At 45.7% G+C, this 27,679-nt stretch overlaps 1 protein-coding gene across 1 annotated transcript in view; it reads right to left on the bottom strand.

Annotated features, from left to right (window-relative positions):
• The window catches only part of BBOF1 (basal body orientation factor 1), a 181,350-nt gene that overhangs the window by 91,604 nt on the left and 62,067 nt on the right, over positions 1 to 27,679 (bottom strand). Inside the window, exons 4-6 of the mRNA XM_030214596.1 lie at positions 22,795 to 22,938; positions 19,824 to 19,904; positions 8,667 to 8,737 (exon numbers count right to left, since the gene is read on the bottom strand). Coding sequence (XP_030070456.1) covers positions 8,667 to 8,737; positions 19,824 to 19,904; positions 22,795 to 22,938 — 296 coding nt within the window. The remainder of the gene's footprint in view (positions 1 to 8,666; positions 8,738 to 19,823; positions 19,905 to 22,794; positions 22,939 to 27,679) is intronic.

The raw sequence follows: 27,679 nt of genomic DNA on the forward strand, positions 1-27,679 counted from the left end.
AGAATGTGAGGAATTAATTGGAAAGGAATGGAAAACAAAATGATAATATTATAATTTCCTTCACATTGAATACTACAGTATGTGCAATTCTGGTCATTGCATCTCAAAAATGATATAGCGAAATTAGAAAAGATACAGAGAAAGGCAACAAAAATGATAAAGGGGATGGGATGACTTCCCTATGAGAAAAGGCTAAAGAGGCTAGGGCTCTTCAGTTTGGAGAAGAGATGGCTGAGGGAAGATATATACATAACATAGTAACATAGTAGATGACGGCAGAAAAAAGACTTGCTCGGTCCATCTAGTCTGCCCAACAAGATAAATTCATACGTGCTACTTTTTGTGTATACCTTACCTTGATTTGTATCTGTCATTTTCAGGGCACAGACCGTATAAGTCTGCCCAGCACTATCCCTGCCTCCCAACCACCAGCTCTGGCACAGACCGTATAAGTCTGCCCAGCACTATCCCCGCCTCCCACCACCCAATCTCGGCTAAGCTTCTGAGGATCCATTCCCTCGAAACAGAATTCCTTTATGTTTATCCCATGCATGTTTGAATTCCATTACCGTTTTCCTCTCCACCACCTCCCGCGGGAGAGCATTCCAAGCACCCACCACTCTCTCCGTGAAAAAATACTTCCTGACATTTTTCTTGAGTCTGCCCCCCCTTCAATCTCATATCATGCCCTCTAGTTCTACCACCTTCCCATCTCCGGAAAAGGTTCGTTTGCGGATTAATACCTTTCAGATATTTGAACGTCTGTATCATATCACCCCTGTTTCTCCTTTCCTCCAGGGTATACATGTTCATGTCAGCAAGTCTCTCCTCATACGTCTTGTAACGCAAATCCCATACCATTCTCGTAGCTTTTCTTTGCACCGCTTCAATTCTTTTTACATCCTTAGCAAGATACGGCCTCCAAAATTGAACACAATACTCCAGGTGGGGCCTCACCAATGACTTATACAGGGGCATTAAAACCTCTTTTCTTCTGCTGGTCACTCCCCTCTCTATACAGCCTAGCAACCTTCTACTTATGGCCACCGCCTTGTCACACTGTTTCGTCACCTTCAGATCCTCAGATACTATCACCCCAAGATCCCTCTCCCCGTCGGTACCTATCAGACTCTCACTGCCTAACACATACGTCTCCCATGGATTTCTATTCCCTAAGTCTATAGGTCTATAAAATACTGAGTCGAGTGGAATGGGTAGACATGAATTCCTTTTTTACCTTAAAAAATACAAGCATTAGGGGGCACACAATGAAGCTACTAAATAGTAAATTGAAAATAATCAGAGAAAATAGTTCTTCACAAAGTGTGATTAAACTCTGGAATTTGCTGTCAGAGATTATGGTAAAAATCAGTTAGCTTTGCAGGGTTTAAAAAAGGGGACAACTTCCCTGTGAGGAAAGGCTAAAGTGGCTTGGGCTCTTCAGCCTGGAGAAAAGGTGGCTGAGGGGAAATATAAAATAGAGGTCTATAAAATAATGAGTGGAGTTGAATGGGTAGAAGTGAAGCTTCTGTTTACACTTTCCAAAAATACTAGGACTAGGGGGCATGCAATGAAGCTACAATGTAGTAATTTTAAAACGAATCAGAGAAAAGTTTTCTTCATCAACGTGTAATTAAACTCTGGAATTCGTTGCCAGAGAAAGTACATAAGCACCGCCATCCTGGGAAAAGACCAAGGGTCCATCAAGCCCAGCATCCTGTCTCTGACAGCGGCCAATCCAGGCTTCAAGAACCCGGCAACCCCCCCCCCCTCCCCCCAAAAAAAAAAAATTAATAATGTTCAATGGACTTTTCCCTCAGGAATCTGTCCAAACCCCCTTTAAATTCCGTAAGGCCAGCTGCTGTTACTACATTTTCCGGCAATGAGTTCCAGAGTCTAACTACACGCTCAGTAAAGAAAAACTTTCTCCTATTTGCTTTAAATCTACCATATTCTAGCTTCATCTTGTGTCCCCTGGTTTTGTTGTTGTTTGAAAGTGTAAACAAACGCTTCACATCTGTCCGCTCTACTCCGCTCATATCACCCCTCAGCCGCCTTTTCTCCAAGCTGAAGAGCCCTAACCTTCTCAGCCTTTCTTCATACGGAAGTCGTTCCATTCCCTTTATCATTTTCGTCGTCCTTCTCTGCACCTTCTCTAATTCCTTTATATTTTTTTGAGATGCGGCAACCAGAATTGGACACAATACTCGAGGTGCGGTCGCACCATGGAGCAATACAAAGGCATTATAACATCCTCGTGTTTGTTTTCCATCACTTTCCCTAATAATACTCAACATTCTGTGTGCTTTCTTAGCCGCCGCAGCACACTGAGCAGAAGTTTTTAACGTCTTATCCACAATGACTCCCAGATCCCTTTCTAGGTCCGTAACTCCTAACGTGGAACCTTGCATGACATAGCTGTAATTCGGGTTCCTCTTCCCCACATGCATCACTTTGCACTTGTCAACATTGAACTTCATCTGCCACTTGCACGTCCAATCCCCCAGTCTCGCGAGGTCCTCCTGTAATCTTTCACACTCCTCCTGCGACTTGACAACCCTGAATAATTTTGTGTCATCTGCGAATTTAATTACCTCACTAGTTACTCCCATCTCTAGGTCGTTTATAAATATGTTAAAAAGCAGCGATCCCAACATAGACTCCTGTGGGACCCCACTAACTACCCTTCTCCACTGAGAATACTGAGCATTCAACCCTACTCTACTCTTTGCTTCCTATCTTTCAACCAGCTCTTAATCCATAGTAATACCCTACCTCTGATCCCATGACTCTCCAGTTTCCTCAGGAGTCTTTCATGAGGCACTTTGTCAAACGCCTTTTGAAAATCCAGATACACAATATCCACCGGCTCCCCATTGTCCACATGTTTGTTCACCCACTCAAAAAAATGCAGTAGATTAGTGAGGCAAGACTTCCCTTCACTAAATCCGTGCTGACTTTGTCTCAACAGCCCATGTTTTTGTATGTGCTCTGTAATTATATTCTTGATAATAGCATCAGTGGCGTTCCTAGGGGGGCGGACACCCGGGGCAGCCCCCCCCCCCCGGGTGCATGCTGCTGGGGGGGGGTGCTGAAGCGCGCGCCTGCTGCAAGTTTACTAACTTTGCTCGTTCGCTGCAGCTCCCTCTGCCCTGGAACAGGAAGTAACCTGTTCCGGGACAGAGGGAGCTGCAGCGAACGAGAGAAGTTAGCAAACTCTCGCAGCAGGCTCGTGCCGCGGCTCCCCCCAGCGGCGTGCACCCGGGGCGGACCACCCCCACCGCCCCCCCCCCCCCCTTGGTACGCCACTGAATAGCATCTACCATTTTGCCCGGTACCGACGTCAGACTCACCAGTCTATAATTTCCCGGATCTCCTCTGGAACCTTTTTTTTTTTAGTTCCAATATTTTTCTTGTGTTTTATAAATGATAACAAATGGCTAAAATAAAGCAATTAGCCAGCTTAACAAGTTAACAGTAATAAGCATCAGCATACATGTTCAAGTCAGGGATTATTTCAATAAGAGATCATAATCATAAGTCACAGGAGTAATACATAATTTCAATTCTGACAAAGGTTATTACGTAGTGGGTTAAAAATTGGCGTAACATTGGCCTTCCGGTACCACACTCGATTTTAGGGATAGATTGCACATTATTAACAGTAGCTCTACAAGTTCAGTTCTTTTAATACTCTGGGATGAATACCATCAGGTCCTGGTGATTTACTACTCTTCAGTTTGCAGAACTGCCCCATTACATCCTCCAAGTTTACAGAGAATTCGTTTAGTTTCTCCGACTCGCCCACTTCAAATACGCTTTCCGGCACCGGTGTCCCTCCCAAATCCTCCTCGGTGAAGACCGAAGCAAAGAATTCATTTAATTTCTCCGCTATGGCTCTGTCTTCCCTGATCGCTTCTTTAACACCATTTTCGTCCAGCGGCCCAACCGATTCTTTAGCCGGCCTCCTGCTTTTAATGTATCTAAAAGAAATTTTTACTATGTATTTTCGCTTCTAACGCTAACTTTTTCTCAAACTCCTTTTTTGCCCTCCTTATCTTTGCTTTGCATTTGGCTTGGCATTCCTTAAGTTTTATCTTGTTACCTTCAGTCGGTTCTCTTCTCCAGTTTCTGAATGATTGTTTTTTGGTTCTAATGACTTCCTTTACCTTACTGTTTAGCCACGCTGGCTGACGTTTGGTCTTTTTTCCCCTTTTTCTAATACGCGGAATGTATTTGTCCTGTATTATTATTATTATTAGCATTTGTATAGCGCTACAAGACGCACGCAGCGCTGAACACCTGACCTCCAGGATGGTGTTTTTAAACAGCATCCACGCCTGATGCAAGTTTTTTACCTTGCGAGCTGCACCTTTCAGTCTTTTTTTCACCGTTTTTCTCATTTTGTTGTAATCACTTTTTCTAAAGTTAAACGCTAGCGTATTTGATTTTCTAAGTTCACTTACTTCAATGCCAATATCAAAACTGATCATATTATGATCGCTGTTATCAAGCGGCCCTCGCACCGTTACCCCCCGAACCAGATCATGAGCTCCAGTAATGACTAAATCATGTGGTAAAGGCAGTTAGCTTAGCGGAGTTTTAAAAAGGTTTGGACGGCTTCCTAAAGGAAAAGTCCATAGACTATTATTAAATGGACTTGGGGAAAATCCACTGTTTCTGGGATAAGCAGTATAAAATGTTTTGTAGTTTTTGGGGCTCTTGGCAGGTATTTGTGACCTGGATTGGCCACTGTTGGAAATAGGATACTGGGTTTGATGGACCTTTGGTCTTTCCCAGTATGGCAGTACTTATGCACTTATGTAAATGGTGCGCTAAGATCCAACAATAACACATCAAATGTAGACTCTGTATTATGGTCCTTACGAAATCTCTTTGAAAATTGACCGCTATGGGTAAGTACTACAAAAGGAAGCCTCTAGTTAGGTGCCCAGATGCCATTAAAGAATTGGCCGTAGATCTGGCAAGTAGTTTACAGGGAGCCCCTCTCATGTGCTGCCCCTGTGTAGACCCCATTGTGAGTTACACAGTTATTGCCCTGCTGGCACTTTCACAAATCTGGGTACACTTATGCATGTGTCTAGATGATAGAAATGCTAATTCCTCTCCAATCACGTCAGGATTATACACATATATTATGAAAGCCTGTTTTTGCATTCACATGAGAAATGCCTTTTAAAAAAATGGGGAGGGGGGTATTGGATTTCCTGGTTCTTTAACCATTCATTTATATCCTGAGAGCATCAGCACACACTGTAAGAATTTAAGTGCATGCCAACCAGCAGTGGCGATCCTAGCCGGCATGACACCCGGAGCGGATCGCCGATGCGCCCCCCCCCTGGGTGCAGCGCGGCCTCCCCCAGCGAAATGACACCCCCCCCCGGGTTCATGCCGCTGGGGGGGGGGGGGGCCCGCGGTGCACGCCTGTCAGCTGAGTTCGCTGACTTCGCTAACTTCGCTGCAGCTCCCTCTGCCCCGGAACAGGTTACTTCCTGTTCCGGCCGGGGCAGAGGGAGCTGCAGCGAAGTTAGTGAAGTCAGCGAACTCAGCTGACAGGCGCGCGCCGCGGCACCCCCCCCAGCGGCGTGCACCCGGGGCAGACTGCCCCCACCGCCCCCCCCTTGGTACGCCACTGCCAATCAGCTGATTTACATGCGACTTACCTCATTAGAATCTGAGAAACGCACCATTTGTGGTGAAATGCACCATTTGTGGCCAAATGTTTGTGATAATCACAAACAATGCATGTTATTTCCACATCAAAAACACACAATGCCTATGAATTCCAGTAATGTCATTCCCACAAAAAAAAATAATCCATCAATATTGTTCTCAATCTCATCCAAAAAGGGATGCTAACCCAATACTTTTTTGTTTTAACAGTGGAGAAAAGTCTTCAGAATGTCATAAAAAATGTTCCTGCAATGGAACATCTTAAGAGAGGTTTGAAAATAATGTGTTCCTGATGAAGCATCACACGAAGCACTGTTAGCGTCAGCATCAAGGTATTTGCAAAATTGAGTGGACTGAGTTCAGATAAGTATCACACACAAAGTTTTTCAGAGTTATGAAGTTCTATTTTTGAATGGATAGTTTGGTGTTGGTAAAAATTAAGTGGAGGTTTTCTGAACAGTGCAGGAACATTTTCTATGAAGTTCAGAGGTCTTTCCTCCATTATATGGAACAGACATTCAAATATTTGAAAGGTATTAATTTACAAACAAGCCTTTTCCAGAGGAGGGAAGGTGGCAGAACTAGAGGAAATGAATTTAGACTACAGAGGAGCCAATTCTGGAATAACATCAGGAAGTACTTTTTCACAGACAGGGAGGTAGATGCCTGGAACACCTCTCACGGGAGGTAGTGGAAATGAAAACCAGTACCAGAATAAACACAAAGGAATCTTGTACGGAAGGTATGGACCCAAAGAAGCTTAGATGGCAAAACCAGTAATTGGGATGCAAAGCCAGTACTGGGCAGATTTCTACGGTCTGTGCCTATCGTGGCTGGATAGCCTCAGCTTCAGTAACTGGAGAACAAGGCCAGTGCCGGACAAACTTATACAGTCTGTGCCCTGAAAATGGCAAGGCCAAATTAAGGTCAAGTATACATATATGAAGTATGACATCATACCTTATGCTATTAGTTTCTCTTGTTGGGCAGACTGCCGTCATCTACTATGTTATTTTGAGGGGCATAATCGAACGCGAACGCCTATCTCCGTGGGCGTCTATGTCCAAAAATGGGCATGTGAAGAGGCGGGACAGACCGTATTTTCGAAAAAATGGATGTTTTTCAGCTGGGCGTTTGTTTTTTTTAGCAATAATGGAAACTAACAACGCCCAGCTCAAAAACGTCCTAATCCGAGCCATTTGGTCGTGGGATGGGCCACGATTCGTAGTACACTCGCCCCCCTGACATGCCAGGGCACCAACTGGGCACCCTAGAGGTCAGTGCGGTGGACTTCAGACAACGCTCCCACATGCATAGCTCCCTTACCACGGGTGCTGAGCACCCAACCCCCCTCCCCCAAAACCCACTACCCACAAATGTACAACACTACCATAGCTCTTAGGGGTGAAGGGGGCACCTACATGTGGGTACAGTGGGTTTTGGAGGCCTCCCATTTACCACTACAAGTGTTACGGGTGGGGGGGATGGGCCTGGGTCCACCTGGCTGAAGTGCACTGCGGTACCCACTAAAAGTACTCCAGGGACCTGCATACATGCAGGCCTCTAGGACTTGTTGCTGCTATATAACATTGGCACACCAGTTGACACCTGAAGACTAATCTCTCCGAAAACGTCCTTTACTGGAATAAGCACGCTTACAGTTAACTGCAGATCAGAGGTTGTGCCCCACTGGCAACGAGTCTCCCTGGTACTGAGATTAGCAGTAGGTCAGAGCTGCAGAATGCTGTACAATGCCCTCTTTCAGCCACATTCAAGGGAAGAACTAAGTTCTGTAACGTGGCTAACACGTGAAAGGGATCTAAAACTGGCTTATAAAAATGGCCACTACCTCATGGACTACCGGAAACAAAACAGGGCGCACACTGACCCAGTAAGCAGGGGGAAAAGCACCATGGGAGTAGAGCCTACCAACATCGTGAGCATTTGCCACAAGCTAGTGGAATCACGGAGCCCAATACCCTACACCCACCACAATGCATTGCTGATGTGACTCTGCAGTGCGCATAACAGAAAAGGTGCCACACTCACCCGAGACCCACATCAGAACCAGGGAAAGGCTGTCACAGGATAGAACACATTCTGCTGTCATGGAGGTGGGTACAGCATTTGAGGCTGGCATAGAGGCTGGAAAAAAAGTTTGTAAAGTGGGTTTTTTGGTGGGAGGGGGTTAGTGACCACTGGAGGAGTCCGGGGAGGTCATCCCCGATTCCCTCCAGTGGTCATCTGGTCAGTTGGGGCACTTTTTTGGGACTTGTTCGTAAAAAAAAAGGGTCCAAAAAAAGTGACCCAAAATCGCGGTAAAAACGCCTTTTTTTTTTTCCGATTGTCAGCTAAAGACGCCCATATCTCCTCGGCCGATAACCACGCCCCAGTTCCGCCTTCACCACGCCTCCGACACCCCCCCGTCAACTTTACCCGTTTCCGCGACGGATTGCAGTTGGAAACGCCCAAAATCGGCTTTCAATTATACCGATTTGGGCGCCCATGGGAGAAAGACGCCCATCTCCCGATTTGGGTCGCAATATAGGCGTTTTTCTCTTTCGATTATAAGCAGGTATATATTATAAAACAGTAAAAGTATTGTGTTACCATCTATTGTTTAATGAGATTGAAAACAATATTGGTGGGTTCTTTTTTTGTGTATAGAATGTTTGTACGTTTGGGAAGCTCACCAGGTGCCCTTGGCCTGGATTGGCCGCTGTCATGGACAGGATGCTGGGCTCGATGGACCCTTGGTCTTTTCCCAGTGTGACATTACTTATGTACTTATGAATGGTATACTATTACACCACAGTAAATGAGCCCTGAGTGAGTGTTACACAGCAAGACAGAGTAGAAGATGGTAAAAGGTTTATAGTCTGATAAGCAAAAGAAAATGGTGACTATGTAGAGCTAAATCTAATCAAAAATTAAACAATATGAAGAGTAAATAGCTGAAGCGGCTTTCTTACACAATGGCCTCATTATGAGCTCTCTCGGCCAGCATTTCTATCTTCTTTGCAGCTTCTCTTTCTAGTCGTTGCTGCAAAAAAGAAACACAATTGCACAAATATCAATAGAATCTAAACACAGAAAATCCAATTGTAAGAGAATGTTCATTGTTGAATAATAAACTCAGATGGCTGAATATTTAAACTTTGTGGCCTGAATCTTTAAAATGCTGGCTGCAACCTTTAAATATTTCATGTGTGTTCTATGTGCACTTACGTGTCCAAATGCACTATGTGGTATACGTGGGCAGGCAATTTTCGATATGACATCCAAATGGCAAAATAAACGTTTATTGGAAAACGTTTTAAAAACGAAGTCCATAATGGAAGAAAAAAATGAAACAATTTCCAATTCAAAAATACCCCCAAGAAAAGTTTTTAAAGAAGACATCCCAAAAATATTCTAGATGTTCAGAGATGACATTTTCACCAATCGAAAATACCCTACAGCAGTACTGGTCCCCGCATCCCAAAAATCGTTCCCTCCACTTGCCCGTGGAGGAACGCTCCTCAGTGGCCACAGACGTGTCTCTGAGATGAAACAGAGCTCCTGGTGCTACGCATATTTAAGCACCAGCACCACCATGAGGGCAAGGACACTAAGGGCCACCCTAGGAAGATGCGCGTGTAGCAATGACCCCCAGGCAGGGTTACATATAGCGAGGTCCCTTTTTGTTCCTTTTTCACAAGAAAGGAAAAAAGAGTTGCTGAAACCAGAATGTACAGAATATGTAATGACAAGTAATTATGGGGCTCTCCTCCACTACTTATGCAAAGCTAAAATATGAGGGGTTGCACATATCTACTACTACTACTACTACTTAACATTTATAAAGCGCTACCAGGGTTGCGCAGCGCTGTACAATTTAACACAGAGGACAGTCCCTGCTCGAAGGAGCTTACAATCTAAAGGACAAAAAAGTGCAGTCAATCAAATTGGGGCAGTCTAGATTTCCTGAATAGATGAATAATGGTTAGGTGCTGAAAGCGACATTGAAGAGGTGGGCTTTGAGCAAGGATTTGAAGATGGGCAGGGAGGGGGCTTGGCGTATGTGCTCAGGGAGTTTATTCCAAGCATAGGATGAGGTGAGGCAGAAAGGGCGGAGCCTGGAGTTGGCGGTGGTGGAGAAGGGTACTGAGAGGAGGGATTTGTCCTGTGAGCGGAGGTTACGGGTAGGAGCGTAAGGGGAGATGAGGGTAGAGAGGTAAGTCTGCAAGCTATGCGTTCAGTTTTGGGTAGGCTTGGGTTTTCTGTGACATGCCTTGCTTGCACCTCTGACACCAGTTCTTAACTGCTTAGTTTTGGCTATCAAAAATATGTGCTTATTGGAGCTCCCCTCCCTTCTAGCACTTGCAGTTCATATCTTTCTTTCCAGTTCTGTAAGGATGAGTCCTCTGTTCTTGCACTTCTTGCTGCATCCCATTGTTCCTCCTTTCTTTCCAACCCTCCCCTTGCACTTTTTCATGTGCATATATCTGTCTCCAGTGAGATTGCTGAAACAGATGGGAAGCCCCAATGTCCAGATGTCTTCTGTGCTGCCTAGCAGTTCAACATTATTGTATATCTTTGAATTTATTGATCATATACACTCAAATTATTGTATATCTCAATGACCAGACTGCATGCACACAGCGTTTAGGAGGAAGCTGCAGTCTGTTCCTCTTGTTTCATAGCTGCCAGTGCAGTGATTTGATTAGCTGACATAGACTTGATAAAGTGGAACTAAGACTTTCTCTTCTCTCTTCCCCCCACCCCACCAGTCTATGCTTGTTAGTTTTCTCACTATGAGCCACCAGACACCCCCCCTCCTCACCCACAGTGGGGCCGCACAGGGCACAAGGGAAATGAGAGGATGCAAAAATGAGGGGCTGCAGATTGAGTGCATTTGTGGGTTAATAAGAGAAGCTTGAATTGTATGCGGTACCTGATCGGAAGCCAGTGAAGTGACTTGAGGAGAGGGGTGATATGAGCATATCGATCTAGGCGGAAGATAAGATGCGCAGCAGAGTTCTGAACGGATTGAAGGGGGGATAGATGGTTAAGTGGGAGGCCAGTGAGGAGTAGGTTGCAGTAGTCAAGGCAAGAGGTAATGAGAGAGTGGATGAGAGTAAGGGTGGTGTGCTCAGAGAGGAAAGGGCGAATTTTGCTGATGTTATAGAGAAAGAAGCGACAGGTCTTGGCTGTCTGCTGGATATGTGCAGAGAAGGAGAGGGAGGAGTCGAAGATGACTCCGAGGTTGCGGGCAGATGAGACGGGGAGACTGAGGGTGTTATCGACTGAAATAGAGAGTGGAGGGAGAGGAGAAGTGGGTTTGGGTGGAAAGACAATGAGTTCGGTCTTGGCCATGTTCAGTTTCAGGTGGCGGTTGGACATCCAGGCAGCAATGTCGGATAAGCAGGCTGATACTTTGGCCTGGGTTTCCGCAATGATGTCAGGTGTGGAGAGATAAAGCTGGGTGTCATCAGCATAAAGATGATATTGGAAACCATGAGATGAGATCAGCGAGCCCAGGGAAGAGGTGTAGATTGAGAAGCAAAAACACATAGCAAAATTTTTTTTAGGTGTATTAAAAGCAGGAAGCCAGCTAAAGAATCGGTAGGGCCACTGGACAACTGTGGTGTTAAAGGGGCGATCAGGGAAGACAAAGCCGTAGCAGAGAAATTGAATGAATTCTTTGCTTCAGTCTTCACCGAGGAGGATTTGGGAGGGATACCAGTGCCGGAAAAGGTATTTGAAGCGGACGAGTCAGAAAGACTAAATGATTTCACTGTAAACTTGGAGGATGTAATGGGGCAGTTCTGCAAACTGAAAAGTAGTAAATCACCGGGACCAGATGGTATTCATCCCAGAGTATTAATAGAGCTGAAAAATGAACTTGTGGAGCTACTGTTAGTAATATGCAATTTATCCCTAAAAACAGGTGTGGTACCGGAAGATTGGAGGGTGGTCAATGTAACACCGATTTTTAAAAAGGGTTCCAGAGGCGATCCGGGAAATTATAGACCGGTGAGTCTGACGTCGGTGCCGGGAAAAATGGTGGAGGCTTGTTAAGAATAAAATTACAGAGCACATAAAAAAGCATGGGCTACTGAGATAAAGTCAGCACGGCTTTAGTGAAGGGAAGTCTTGCCTCACAAATCTACTGCATTTTTTCGAGGGGGTGACCAAACATGTGGACAAAGGGAAGCCGGTGGATATTGTATATCTAGATTTTCAGAAGGCATTTGACAAAGTGCCGCATGAAAGACTCCAAAGGAAACTGGAGAGTCATGGAATCGGAGGCAGTGTATTATTATGGATTAAGAGCTGGTTAAAGGATAGGAAGCAGAGAGTAGGGTTAAATGGCCATTATTCTCGATGGAGAAGGGTGGTTAGTGGGGTCCCTCAGGGGTCTGTGCTGGGACCGCTGCTTTTTAACATATTTATAAATGACCTCGAGATGGGAGTAACTAGTGAGGTAATTAAATTCGCAAATGACACAAAATTATCCAGGGTCGTCTCGTCACGGGAGGAGTGTAAAACATTATAAGAAGACCTCTTGAGACTGTGGGATTGGGCGTCCAAATGGCAGATGAAGTTCAACGTTGACAAGTGCAAAGTGATGCATGTGGGAAGGAGGAACCCGAATTACAGCTATGTTGTGCAAGGTTCCGCATTAGGAGTTACGGACCGAGAAAGGGATCTGGGAGTCTTCGTGGACAGGACGTTGAAATCTTCAGCTCAATGTGCTGCGGCGGCTAAGAAGGCGAACAGAATGTTGAGTATTATTAGAAAAGGGATGGAAACCAAGCATGAGGGTGTTATAATGCTGTTATATCGCTCCATGGTGCGACCGCACCTGGAGTACTGTATTCAGTTCTGGTCGCCTCATCTCAAAAAAGATATAAAGGAATTGGAGAAGGTGCAGAGAAGGGCAACAAAAATGATAAAAGGGATGGGACGACTACCCTATGAGGAGAGGTTAAGACAGCTAGGACTCTTTAGCCTGGAGAGAAGGCGGCTGAGAGGTGATATGATAGAGGTTTACAAAATAATGAGCGGGATAGAGCGGACAGATGTGAAGCATTTGTTTACGCTTTCTAACAATAATAGAACCAGGGGACACAAGATGAAATTAGAATGTGGTAGGTTTAAAACAAATCGGAGAAAGTTTTTCTTTACTCAGCACGTAGTTAGACTCTGGAACTCATTGCCGGAGAAGGTAGTGACGGCAGCTGGCCTTGCTGAGTTAAAAGGGGGTCTGGACAGATTTCTGAAGGAAAAGTCCATTGATCGTTATTAAATTTTGGGTTTTTTGCCAGGTTCTTGGGGCCTGGATTGGCTGCTGTCGGAGACAGAGTGCTGGGCTTGATGGACCTTTGGTCTTTTCCCAGCGTGGCACTGCTTATGTGCTAAAAGAAGGGGTCCAAGGACAGATTCCTGAGGAGCACCAACAGAAAGTGGGATGGGGGTAGAGGAAGATACATGAGAATGTACTCTGAAGGTACGGTGGGAGAGATAAGAGGAGAACCAGGAGAGGACAGAGCCCTGGAACCCAAATGAGGATAGTGCGGCAAGGAGTAGATTATGATTGACAGTGTCAAAAGCGGCGGATAGGTCGAGGAGGATGAGGATGGAGTAGTGACCTTTGGATTTTGCAAGGAACAGGTCATTAGTGAATGCCGTTTCTGTCGAGTGTAGAGGGCGAAAACCGGATTGCAGCGGATCGAGGATGGCATGAGAGGAGAGAAAATCAAGGCAGCGGCTGTGAACGGCACGTTCAAGTATCTTGGAAAGGAAGGGTAGGAGGGAGATGGGGCGGTAGTTGGAAGGACAGGTAGGGTCTAGTGATGGTTTTTTGAGGAGTGGTGTGACTACAGCATGCTTGAATGTGTCAGGGACAGTTGCAGTGGAGAGAGAGAGATTGAGGATATGACAGATGGTGGGGGGGGGGTGGGTGACAGTAGGAGAGATGGTGTTTAGTAAGTTGGTGGGGATGGGATCAGAGGAACAGGTGGTGCATTTCGAGGAGGAAATAAGGTGGGTAGTTTCACCCTCGGTGATATCAGGGAAAGAGGAGAAGAAGGCCTGGGTTGGTTGATTGAGGGAGTGGATTATAGGGTGAAGAGGAGGAGGTGGCATGGTAGTGAATTCGAGGTTGATCTTCTGCACCTTGTCGCGGAAGTAGTCAGCCAGTGATTGAGGAGAGAGTGGGGGGGGGGGGGGAGCGGAGGGCACTTTGAGGAGGGAGTTGAGGGTGGCGAAGAGAGGACGAGGGTTGGAGCCGAGAGAATTAGTCAATTGGGTGTAATAGTCCTGTTTGGCAAGGAATAGGGAGGACTGGAAGGAGGATAGCATGAATTTGTAATGAATGAAGTCGGTATGGGTGCGAGATTTCCTCCAGAGGCGTTCAGCAGATCGGGCGCAGGAGCGAAGGTATCAGATGCAAGGTGTCAGCCAGGGCTGGGGATTAGTACTCCTTGTGGGATGGGGGATAGATGGTGCAAGGGTGTCCAGAGCAGAGGAGAGAGTAGCGTTGTAAGCAGAGACAGGCTTGTCGACAGACTTGGAGGACATGATGGAAAGGAGGAGATTAGAGATGCTAGAGGATAAGGTGGGAGGGTCGACAGCCTGGAGATTCCTGAAAGTAGTGGTTAGTGTTGGGCGGGACTGAGGGGGAGGGTGATGAAGTGTGAAGGTGATCAGGTGATGATCGGAGAGAGAAAGAGCTGAGGCGCAGAGCAGGGTGGGTGAGCAGGTAGAGGAGAGGACGACGAGGTCAAGACAATGGCCAGTTTGGTGAGTAGGGGTGGTGGAGCTCAGCTGGAGGTTGAAGGAGGATGTCAGAGTGAGGAACTGAGAAGCGTAAGAGTCGGGTGGGTCGTCAGCGTGTATGTTAAAGTCTCCAAGAATGAGGGACGGAGATGAGGGTTCAAGAAAAACGGAGAGCCAGGCATCGAAGTCGGTAAGGAAGGAAGAGAGGGACTTATCAGGGGGGCGGTAAATGACTGCAACTCTGAGTGGCAGCGGGTAGAATAGACGGATGGAGTGAACTTCAAAGGATGAGAAGCAGTGAGATTGCGGTAGGAGGAGGGGTTGAAAACTACAGGAGGGCGAAAGTAGAAACCCGACGCCTCCTCCGCGGCCAACTGGGCGGGGAGTGTGGGAGAAAAGATAACCTCCATGGCATAGGGCTGCGACTGAGGCAGAGTCGTCAGGGGTGAGCCAGGTTTCAGTTAGGGCGAGCAGTTGAAGGGAACGGGAGATGAAGAGATCATGGGTGAAGGAACGCTTGTTGCAGACCAAGCGGGCATTCCACAGGGCACACGAGAAGGGGAGGGAAGAGGGGGGGAGGAGGGGAATAGAGATGAGATTGGAGACATCCCGGAATCGTTTGCATGGATAGGACGAGGACAGGTGTGGAGGACCAGGATAGGGAACCTCTCCTGTCTCCAAGGATTTATTAAACAAATCTTTAAGAGGACCCACCAGAACCTCTCTGAGCTCCCTCAATATCCTGGGGTGGATCCCGTCCGGTCCCACGACTCTTCAGTGAACGGTGCAAAATGGTATGGGATTTGCGTTCCAAGACGTATGAGAGACTTGCTGACATGAACATGTATACCCTGGAGGAAAGGAGAAACAGGAGTGATATGATACAGATGTTCAAATATTTGAAAGGTATTAATCCGCAAACAAACCTTTTCCGTAGATGGGAAGGCGTAGAACTAGAGGACATGAAATGAGATTGAAGGGGGACAGACTCAAGAAAAATGTCAGGAAGTATTTTTTCACGGAGAGAGTGGTGGATACTTGGAATGCCCTCCCGCGGGAGGTGGTGGAGATGAAAAAGGTAACGGAGTGGGATAAACATAAAGGAATCCTGTTCAGAAGGAATGGATCCTCAGAAGCTTAGCCGAGATTGGGTGGCAGAGCCGGTGGTGGGAGGCGGGGCTAGTGGTTGGGAGGTGGGGCTAGTGCTGGGCAGACTTCTACGGTCTGTGACCTGAAAATGGCAGATGCAAATCAAGGTCAGGTACACACATAAAGTAGCACATATGAGTTTATGTTGTTGGGCAGACCCATAGTTGCTCTATATAGCTTCCTGTGCTAGTCATTATACTTTTTCAGCACTTTCAGAGATATGAGATTGTCAGTTTGACTTCATGTAAGTATTTTTTCTTTCTAGCCTAGTGAAGGCTGTTGTTTTATTTTATCTTAATTCAATTCATGCCTTTGACTGTTTATCTTTTACAGTACATGTACAGCATTAAAAAATGTACAGAGATACATATGATGCTACTAGCCTAATACACTTGTTTCAATTCATATTTTTCTATTTTTAATACTATTTATATTTAGGTCAGTATTCTGTTTTTGGCATCTCTGCGCTGTTTTTTCAAATCAAGGTGATCTTTTTTACATGTAAGTCACTTTCATCTTTTTCACTTTGTTTATTATTTTTCATGGCTTATTTTTCAGTCATATATGACGATATATACATATTTTATGTATGTGTTTTCTTTTTTAATTTACTTCAGCACACTCAATATATATTCACTAGTAAGGAAGGCTCGTTTCAAATCACAATGAAACGGGTGCTAGCAAGGCTCACCTCCGTCCCTTTGTGTCTCCGTGTGTTGCCGGCCCCCCTGCAGCCTCCGTGCGAATGTGTGACCCTGGCCCTTTTGGCACGCACCCCGTGTGCTCCGCCCTCGACGTCATCACGTTTTGACGCGAGGGCGGAGCAGAGCTACAGTGCAGTACAACATTGGAGCTGAGAATGTGCTCCGCCCTCAACGTCATAACGTTTGACGTGAGGGCGGGGCCCACAGACTGTGATTTTCTGTGGCTTCAGAGCTTCGAACTTACGAACCTGGCTTCAGTGACGTCAGTGCAAATAGAATGTTGAAGGGTGAGTTTTATATATATATAGATTACACTTGACAGTAAAAAGATTGTTGTGTAGGTGGGTGTCTTTTGCCTTAAACTTCTATTATGCTAATGTTTTGTAATAATGATATATTAGCTATGGTTTCTCTTTTGTATTATATTTTATATGCTTTCTATATGTTTTCAGTCCAGTACAGATGTCTATTATTTTATTTTAATATCATAGCTTTTTGTTTGGGATATTGGTGTTATATTACAATATATTTGCATATGTATACATACATGTTTATATGTGATAGTTTGATAATATTATTTTAAATCAGATGCATATGTATATGACAAACAATATATATGTCTATTTTAATTACATTATTTTATTATCTCTTTTGTAGCCCCTGAAGCAGCCCTCTTGGGCGAAACACGGCCTGTGTCGGGCTGTTTATGTGTATATATATATTTTTTAAATTGGTTCTTAACAATAAATTACATTTGTCTTTTAACGATCTGCTCTGTTCATTTTCCATACCCAGCTCCATGACAGCAGTATACAGGTCCCTGGAGCAGTTTTTAGTGGGTGCAGTGCACTTCAGGCAGGCGGACCCATGCCCATCCCCCCCACCTGTTACACTTGTGGTGGTAAATGGGAGCCCTCCAAAACCTACCCGAAACCCACTGTACCCACATGTAGGTGCCCCCCTTCATTCCTAAGGGCTATGGTAGTGTTGTACAGTTGTGGAGAATGGATTTTGGGGGGCTCAGCACACAAGGTAAGGGAGCTATGCACCTGGGAGCAATTTGTGAAGTCCACTGCAGTGTCCCATAGGGTGCCCGGTTGGTGTCCTGGCATGTGAGAGGGACCAGTGCACTACAAATGCTGGCTCCTCCCACGACGAAGTGCCTTGGATTTGGCCGGGTTTGAGATGGCCGCCATGAGTTTCCATTATAAGGGAAAACCAATGGCGGCAATCTCTAACGCAGGCGATCTCTAAGGCCGGCCCAAATGTTGAGATTTGGCCGGCCCCGACCGTATTATTGAAACAAAAGATGGCCGGCCATCTTTTTCGATAATACGGTCGGAGACGCCACTTTACGGGGCCGTTCCCGGAGATGGCTGCCCTTAGAGATGGCCGGCCCCGTTCAATGATGGCCCTCCACATTACTATGATAAACCTTTCTTCCAGAATATTATTCAGTCTCTTCACAGCTTTGGGGACATCCCAGTGCTGATAGGTGGGGATTTGAATGAGGTCTTTGACCCATCCATGGACAGGTCTTGTCCAACTAGGAGGGAACTGTCTAGAACTCTTAATGGGGTGACTATACTTTGCTCTTCCCTGGACATGGTGGATGTGTGGAGAACCTTACACCCAACAGAGAGGGATTATACCCACCTCTCATGTGCACACTCCACCATGTCCACGATTGACTATTGGTTGATTTCCAGGGATCTGTTCTCTTCAGCGGCTAATGTCATCATAGGCCCAATCGTGGTCTTCGATCATGCATGGGTGGAGATACAGTTGAGTTCATTCTCACTGCAAGGTGGTGCCCCGCGATGGAGATTCCCAGTACATTTATACAAAAGATAGTCACTTTTTACCTTTTTTTTAGCCTCTAGGTGAAAAAGGGCTCTTAGACACTAATTATGAACACTTGGCTGATCCAATTCTTTACTGGGAAATGACCAAGGCAGTTCTACATGGGGAAATCATCTCTTATACTAGTTTTCAAAAAAGGCCCATCACTGAGCGGTCCTCCACCTGGAGAAATTGGTATCTCATGACAGTAATATGGGAGACCCATGATATGGACATTAAGTCTCAGCTGTTGGAGAAGCAGCAGGCTTTGACTGAGTTTTTACATCAGAGGGCAACAAAATCTATTAGTCATTATAAGTATCGGATGTATAAATTTGCTAACAAGAGTAGCAGTCTCCTAGCGAAGTTGGTCAGAAGTAGTCTGGGACCTAGTAAAATTACCACACTGAGATACCTGGGGGGGGTGGGGGGGGGAGGGAGGGATTCAGGTGCAAGGATGGTGAAATCAATGAAATATAGAAAACTTTCTTTGCCTCTTTATATTCCCGCTGGTGGACTTGACGCTAGACAGTGATGCTTACCTCTCTAGCAAAAATGCTCAACGCACGGATACAGCTGGAAGAGGTGGAGTGGGCAATCTAAGAGCGTTCCTTGGGGAAAGCTCCAGGGCCAGATGGGATACAGGGTGAATTGTATAAATTACTCAGGTCAGAAATAAGCTGTATCTTGACGTCTGTGTTTAATCTAATCATAGAACGAGGTTCATTACCTGCACATCTTAATATGGCACAAATAATAGTACTATTGAAACCAGGGAAAGATTTCATCTGTCCAGAATCATATCGCCCTATTTTTTTTGCTTAACTATATGAGGCCAAGTTGCTAGCAAAGATTTTGACACAGAGGTTATCTAGGGTGCTCCCTTCAGTGATAGCAGAACCCCAGGCAGATTTTGTGTGCGGTTGAAAGATATCCAAAAATATGAGGTGTGTATTGGCAGCCTTGGAGTCTGTGCACTTTGGGGGGACCCCCTCTCTACTCATCAGCTTTGATGCAGAAAAAGCATTTGATAGGGTGGAGTGGGGGTTCCTTTTTGGTGTCCTAAAGGCATATGGAGTCTTTCTCAGAGTAGTGAGACCCTATATACAGACCCCAAGGTGAGTGTCTGTGCCAATGGTATATTCTCTGACCCCTTTTTGATCAGTAGGAGAATGTGCCAGGGTTGCCCATTTTTGTTTGAAAGTTGAGAAGATAATTTCTCAGTTTGAGAATTCTTTTTCAGTTGAAATATACAAACCTGTGAGTGACTCCGAATCCTGGTCTGAATTTTCAGTTATCTCAAAGTCCCAATTAGAAAAGATTCTGACACTTGTCAATATAAGTCAATTTGTAGATTAGATAGTGTTCATCCATCTACAGTGAAAGCCTTAAAAGTCCTTGCTGGGGGCCTCCCCATTCTGTTCTGCAGAAGGCTTTTAACTTCCTGTTCTCTACTAGCCACACAGGCTAACATACCTATTCTTAAGGTGGCTCCACTTTCTAAGGAAACCCTGCATTGTACAAGCCAGTCCCTCACAATGCACTTTTGGATTATGGTCCCTGTAGGAAGACTAAACTATGTTTCACAATTGCTTTTATAGCATTAGTAATCAACATTAGAGTGTGTCTGGAAAAAAGATCCGAAATAATGAATTCTACAAAATGTACCTTCTCTTCCAAAAATCTGCGCTCCATCCAGGCCAGTGATTCCTTATATTCCTTGTTCGCTTTCTTCATGTTTTCTTTTATCTAAGATACAGATACAAGGTCTGAGAATGGATTGAGTAAACCTATGATATACTGTCTGTTTTAGAGGCCAATTGCCCATGTGGTAATTCAAAACCAACAAAGTTGGAGAAATGTATACATTAATCCTAACGGAGTGAAAGTGTGTTTCACATTGTGTTAAAAACTGGTTCTCCCAGGAATGGTCTCATTCTCTTGGCATTCTCCCCCGATGGTTGAAATTTGACCATATTGTAAAGTCAATTTTTAAAAAGGTCTCAACACCTAAGTTTTTTAGCCAAACTCTGCCCAGCTAAATGAAGGTAATTTTCAGTTGAATCTAGTCAGCTAGAATTTTTGCTGAAAAACATCCTAAATTTAGTTGGTGATGAGGTAAGTCTATACGGTGGCACCTAGTTTAGGAATGAACAGCCTGCATAAATGTTTGGTTTTAGTCATTTAGATTAAGCATGTAAATGATTCCTTTTAAAACACCACGTGCTTTCACTGTCATTTCATTTTCTTCAGCTATGGTAAGCTGTACTATAGAAAAGCATTAGTATTTATGTTATTTGAATGTTCTAATGTGTGCTTATTAGATGTTTGATTGGTATTATGCAGACATCGTATTATAACTCTGTTATTTGAATTTCAGTGCTGTTAAATGTATATATTTTTATCCTGTTACTCCTATTATTAAGTTCAATTTGCTGTTTTCAAGTTTTCCTCATTGATTGCGTTTGTTTATACTTGCTTATTTTACTATTGTTATGCTGTTAACAAAATTGTAAGTTTGATGTTAAACTGTACCTGCTGTACACTGCCTTGGGTGCATCAGTTAATAAAGCCCAATAAATACATAAATTATGGGCATGGACTATGGGTGGTGCAAGTATGAACGTGGATTATAGAATACTGTCATTTATGCACTTTCTTGCTAAATGTATACTAGTATTTTATAAAGAATATTAGGTGCCTACTTTTCTGTATAAAATAGGCTTAAAGGGGGCACATTTTTGCCACCTTAAATGTACCCTCAATGGGGCCGATATTGAGACCGTGGGAGGCAGCCCGACTAACTGTTCTCAGGCTTTTTGTGGATCTTATTACACTGAGCTCCACTTGCTTATGAGAAAATTCCTGGATAAGAGGCTGGGTTTCCTATTTTTAGAACAGAAAAAGAGGGCAAAAAAGGCCGATCTCACAGTTGAAATAATATTCTATAATGGTAATCTCATATTAATATTATCTGAAAAAATATGCAATGAAGGGCACCAGAAACTGAATACTTCAAATAAAAGGTTATAGGACTTTCTATGGGATAAAACCCACTATTAAGTCCAGACTTGCCAATGCAAATTCAACCAAACATCCACCACAACAGCACAGCATGGAAACCTTTTAAGTCAGTGCTTCCCAAACTGTGTGCTGCAGCGAACTCACAGGGGTACTGCAGGACATTTGGAAGTTCACACGCCAAGTGCTGGAATGACAATTAGTGCAGTATCGTTCACTTTCCACTCTCCACTGTCCACCTGCTCGCTCGCTGCAGGCTGCTGCCCCAGAAGCCTTCTTTGTACAGCATCCTGCCTACGCGGGAACAGGAAGTGGCTGTCCAAAGAAGGCTTTTGGGGCAGGCTGAAGGCAGCGCTTACACGTTGCTGCCGATGCCGAAAGCCTGGATGTTTGGAGGCCCTGGGCAGGGCCGCAGAGAGAGTGGGCCAAGCCGGGACAAGGCCGCCCCCGGGCCCCCCCCCCCACCCGAGGTTGCCGGGCCCCCCCCTCCACCCGCCACCGGGCCCTCTCTCCACCCCCTGGGCCCTCTGTACAGGCCTTAAGCGCCTCACCTTCGAAAGCGCAGCAAGCAGCGGCAGACCACTCCTTCCTTCCGTGTCCCACCCTCACAGGTTATGTCAGGCGAGGGCGGGGCTTGGAAGGAAGGAAGGAAGGAAGGAGTGGTCTGCTGCTGCTTGCTGCACTTTCAAAGGTGAGGAGCTTAAATTCAATGCCAGGGAGCGATGGAGGGCGGGCGGGCGGGCCGGACTGCGGTGGCGGCGCCGGGCCCCCATGGAGACCTGGGCCCGGGGAATTTTGTCCCCCCTGTCCCCCCCTCTCAGTGGCCCTGGCCCTGGGACCCTGGTTGCTCACTACTCAGCTGTCGGGGAGGGAGGACGGGGCTGGTTCATAAGGGAGAGAGGGAGAAATATTGGATATGACTTGGGGCGAGAGGGTAGAGACCTGTGTGGCTGGGTGGTGGTGGGAGGGGGGGCTGCTATGAAACATTGCTCAGACACTAAGGGTGCTGCAAACCGAAAATGTTTGGGAACCACTGTTTTATGTATTACATGCTAATGATATTCATATGAAAGAGTTTATCTCTTCTGATGAAACAAGTACATTTTTCAAAGCTGCAATTTATACGTTAATGTTGGGCTGCATTGCACTGAGAGGCTTGGCAATGCAGTCCTGTTATCTTTTATTTGAAGCACACAATTTCTGATGCCTGTCACCATGTATTTTGTTTGACAATATTAATATGGGATATTAATCTCTTTTTTGTATTGTTGTTTACTTTTTGCAGCCCACTTCAAAAACATATTATCTATGGAATAGAGGGTAACAATGAGCTTCCCTGCAGAGTTCACCTTTGAAAATCCGACACCACAAAGAACATGGATACAAGCCAGGCAAAAAGGTTACACACAATTTCTGTTCCAATCTCTGACCATTTTTTGCCATGGAAAAGGATGTTCACTATGAATGTAATAAACCTCACAAGTTTACCAGGGATGAGACTTGAAAAGAAGAGTGTGCGGGGGGGGGGGGGGGGTAGAAGTGATTACTTAAGTGAGAGTAACCTGGATGCAGATGCACACAGCACCTGAAAATCAAACAAAAAGAGAAATGTACTTACATCATCCAGCTCCTTCTCCATGTTAGCCTTTCTTTTACGGAATTCCTTGATCATTTTCATTTCTCCTTGCATTATACGCATGTCATTTGACTTTGTATTATATTTTGACTCTAAAATGTTGAGCTGCTTGGAGTAATTTTGCACCTGCAAAGAAGAAGTTGCAGATCAGTGTGAATTTTTACCAAAGCTTAGCATGCACAAACTATCACAAAGCTTATAGGTATAAAATGGGACATGCAACATTTAGCACTCACTAATTTTCACTAGTGTACACTAAGCATTACTACAAGGACCCTAAGTTGCTTCTATGTAAAAGGCTGAAGATGGAAAGAGAAACAGTCACACAAGGGCTGGTATCATCCGATACTGTTGATGTGGAATAAAATTATCAACGGCCTAAAAAGACTAGTAGGCTTTTCCCTGTACACCTAATCACACTGACCACCCTTCAACATCTTCTGTCCTTCTGTGACTGTTCTCTTGTGCTTGACTGCTTAAATATTTTAAATTTAAATGCTTTACTTTTTGTCTATTAGATTGTAAGCTCTTTGAGCAGGGACTGTCTTTCTTCTGTGTTTGTACAGCGCTGCGTACACTTTGTAGCGCTCTAGAAATGTTAAATACTAGTAAACACAGCTGTTCCTAAGCAGCCACTGCTACACAATACCCTTCAGGTTTATAATATAAGGGTATCCGGCGAGTAGCCAACTGGACAGTTCCCAACTAGGGTGATTCCCCCGGGACAATTCTCCCCCACCCCCACCACAGTTCATTTCCCAACTGACCCTATCTTTTTTTTTTTCTTTGTCTTTTCATACTGCAGTCGAGACTCCTTTTTTGGGTATTTTTCAGAGTAAATTCCCATGAGTCCTCGAAGTGCGTCCTGACAGTATCTGCTTTTTTTCAGACTGTGACAGGAAGGTCAGTGTGAAAAAGTGAAGTCCCGGTGTTGTAGCACTACGAGGACCGTGTGAAAGCTGGAAGTGCTTCAAAATTTAAGCAAGAAGGTTAGTGAAGCTCTGCGCATGACTTCAAATGCACCAAATGTCCCATGCATTATGGGAAAAAAAAGATTGGAGCCTGTGTGTGGTCCAGTTTCTGAAGTTTTTAGTTCGGGAGATAGACCTTCCCCATTCCTTCCTCCTTGAGTCCAATGGGAGGGGGTATCTGATGCACTGGCCCCCGTTGAATCCTTTACCTAACTAATTTTTTGGAAACAGCTGAGGACAATATCTCCATAAGCAGGAAGGTTAGTGGAGCTCTGAGCTCGACCAGTAGCGTAGCCAAGTATTCTGGGTGGGCCTGAGCCCAAACTGGGTGGGCACCCCCCAATCATTCTGAAAAGTTGGCTCCCAAGAGGGGGGGAAAGTCCCCACAGTTTTGCCAGACAAGCCCGAGCTCCTCCCCCGCCCCCTGGAGAAATGCTAAGGAGGCTCCGGGGAGAGGCTGCAGCTGCTCAGCCTGACTTTGCGACTCTCCCTCCGTTTACCTTTCTTGGTTTCCAGCCGATCATAGTTGGGGACCCGGTGGCTCCTCGCCGGCTTCTTCACCAGGAAAGAGCGGGGCATCCTCTGCTTCGGGGCAGTGCGCACGCGCCTCTTCTGCACCGCTTCACATTCCACCACGCGCTGAGTCTGAGAGCAGCTCATGATGCTGCCGCCGGGCAGGTGCAAGAAGGTCCGAGCGTATTAGCATAGGCTGCTCGCTACACCAATCGGAGGGCGAGGGACAAGTGCAGGGGGCGGGGTCTGCTGCCTTAGGTTTCTTGGCTCGTCCGGAAGAAGAACAGGTGTACTTCTGACGAAGGTGCTCCACTGCTGGGTGGGCCTGAACCCAAACTGGGTGGGCCTAGGCCCACCCAGGCCCACCCGTGGCTACGCTCCCGGACCCTGGTAGTTCTCAGGAGGAGGAGAAGGAGCCTAATGTTTAGTGCAGTGGTCTGAGAACCTGGAAAACTGATTCTGTGGCATACTTAAATGGAATGAATGACCACATTAAAGGAGGAAAAAGACCTCAGAAACCACCAAAGCTGAACTGGCTCCAATATCATTCACAGGTTGTAAGAACATAAGCATTGCCAAACTGGGACAGACCGAAGGTCCATCAAGCCCAGTATCCTGTTTCCAATAGTGGCCAATCCAAGTCACAAGTACCTGGCAAGATCCCAGTAGGGTAAAACAGACTTTATGCTGCTTATCCTAGAAATAAGCAGTGGATTTGCCCAAGTCCATCTTAGTAATGGCTTATGGACTTTTCTTTTAGGAAAGTATCCAAACTCTTTTTAAATCCTGCTAAGCTAACTGCTTTTACCACATTCTCTGGCAACAAATTCCAGAGTTTAATCACACATTGTGAAGAAATATTTTCTCTGGTTTGTTTTAAATTTACTACGTAGTAGCTTCATTTTGTACCCTCTAGTCCTAATATTTATGGAAAGAGAAAACAAGTGATTCACGTCTACCTGTTCCACTCCACAGTATTTTATAGGCCTCTATCATATCTCCTCTCAGCTGTCTTTTCTCCAAGCTGAAGAGCCCTAGAAGCTTCAACCTTTCCTCATAGGGAAGTCGTCAAATCCCCTTTATCATTTTCGTCGCCCTTCTCTGTACCTTTTCTAATTCTGCTATATCTTTTTTGAGATGTGCTGAGCAGAATTGGACACAATATTCGAAGTGCGATCACACCATGGAGAAATACAATGGCATTATAACACTCATTTTTATTTTACATTCCTTTCATAATAATTCCTACTATTCTATTTCTTTCTGACCTGCTGCTGTACGCTGAGCAGAGAGTTTCAAAGTATCATCAACAATGACACCTAGATCCTTTTCCTGGGCGGTGACGCCTCTATTTTTTATGCCCCCGCTTTTCCCAACATTGATTGCAAAACCCTTACCCCCTCAAGGGGGTGGAGAGGAAGATGAGGGGTGTGTGAGGGCAGGAGACAGAAGCAGATGGGTGGTTGACAGAAAGATAACGAGGGAAGGAGAGAAAGAGAATTGAAGCTCAGAGTAACATAGTAACATAGTAGATTATGGCAGAGAAAGACCTGCACGGTCCATCCAGACTGCCCAACAAGATAAACTCATATGTGCTACCTTTTGTGTATACCTGACCTCGATTAGTATCTGCCATCCTCACAGCACAGACCGTAGAAGTCTGCTCAGCACTAGCCCTGTCTCATCACAACCACCAACCCCCCCCCCCCCCCCCCCCCCCCCCCCACTGGCTCTGTCACCCAATCTCTGCTAAGCTTCCGAGGATCCCTTCCTTCTGAACAGGATTCCTTTATGTTTATCCCACGCATTCTTGAATTCTGTTACAGTTTTCATTTCCACCACCTCCCGCAGGAGGGCATTCCAAGTATCCACAACTCTCGCCGTGAAAATATACTTCCTGACATTTTTCTTGAGTCTGCCCCCCTTCAATCTCATTTCATGTCCTCTTGTTTTACCGCCTTCCCATCTCCGGAAAAGGTTCGTTTGCAGATTAATACCTTTCAAATAGTTGAACGTCTGTATCATATCACCCCTGTTTCTCCTTTCCTCCAGGGTATACATGTTCAGGTCAGCAAGTCTCTCCTCATACGTCTTGGAACGCATATCCCATACCATTCTCGTACCTTTTCTTTGCACCGCTTCAGTTCTTTTTACATTCTTAGCAAGAAGGTGAAAGCAGAGCCGTAGCGAGGGGAGCTGACACCCGGGGCGGGTTGCCGCTGCGCACCCCCCCCCCCTGGAGCGCATACCTGCAGCGAGGGACAGGCGGGAGGGCCGATCCGCCCCGACTGCACGTTGCTGGGGTGTGTCAGCTCCGCGCTGGTTCACTGCTCTCTCTGTCCCGGAACAGGAAGTAACCTGTTCCGGGGCAGAGAGGGCAGTGCACCAGTGCGGAGCCGACACCCCCCCAGCAGCGTGCACCCGGGGCGGACCGCCCCCCCCTTCCTACGCCACTGGGTGAAAGAGAAAGGTCAGAGGTTGATTGGTTTGGCTTTCACAACCAAAAGAGCATTCCGCTGCCCCTGTTTGGGAATTCAATTAATGAAGACTTTTACCAAACCACCTGTCTGCTTTTGATGCAACAGTCATTATAGAATATAACTGGCATATAAGTCATATGCTTTCAATTTGTCGCTCTTTTTTTTCTGTAACCTGCTTTTTGTTTCAAATTAAATGTGGCAGAAATGCATGTAACTTTCAGTCTTCTGTAGTTACGTGTCATGTTTTCAAAGCTGGAAACTAGGTTTGTGAGCCCTTGGGCCACTGCTGAGGAGCGGCAGTGGCAGGCAAAACCATCCTAAAACTAGGGACAGGGCAGAACAGGACTGGAACCCCGGACTGGGGTTGCAGCAGAGGCAAACAAGCTGGAATAGGCAGAGCAGGAACCCTAGTCTTCGCCTGCGCTTAGCCGCTTTTCCCCAGGAATTGAGCCCCTGGGTGCAGGCGGCAAGCAGGGGTTTGCAGGACTGAGCAGGGGCAGGATACCAACAGGCAACACACAACAGAGTAGGACTAAAAGCTGCCAGTGCAGCCACTAAACAAGAAACACAAACAGATAAGAAATAGGACTGAAAGCTGCCAGGCAGCCACTAAACTAGAAACACAGAGAACCTAGAACTAGACACAGAAATACAAACAAGAGTCAAGACTAGGACAGTACAAGCTAAGCTACACAAAGACTAAACTAGAATCAGGCAGGGAACTAGAGCAAGAAACTAAACTAGGCAGAAGTGCACAAGCACTAACATACCAGGGCCTTAGACGATGCAAAGGCAGAGAGTTTCCAAATGGCTAATAAGCCCAGCAGCAATTGAGGCTCAGCTGCAGCAAGCAACAGGCAACTACGGGAGCTGTGCAGGTTCAAACAAAAGGAGCAAGTCTGG

The sequence above is a fragment of the Microcaecilia unicolor genome, chromosome 9, assembly GCF_901765095.1.
Source record: "Microcaecilia unicolor chromosome 9, aMicUni1.1, whole genome shotgun sequence".
NCBI lineage: Eukaryota > Metazoa > Chordata > Amphibia > Gymnophiona > Siphonopidae > Microcaecilia > Microcaecilia unicolor.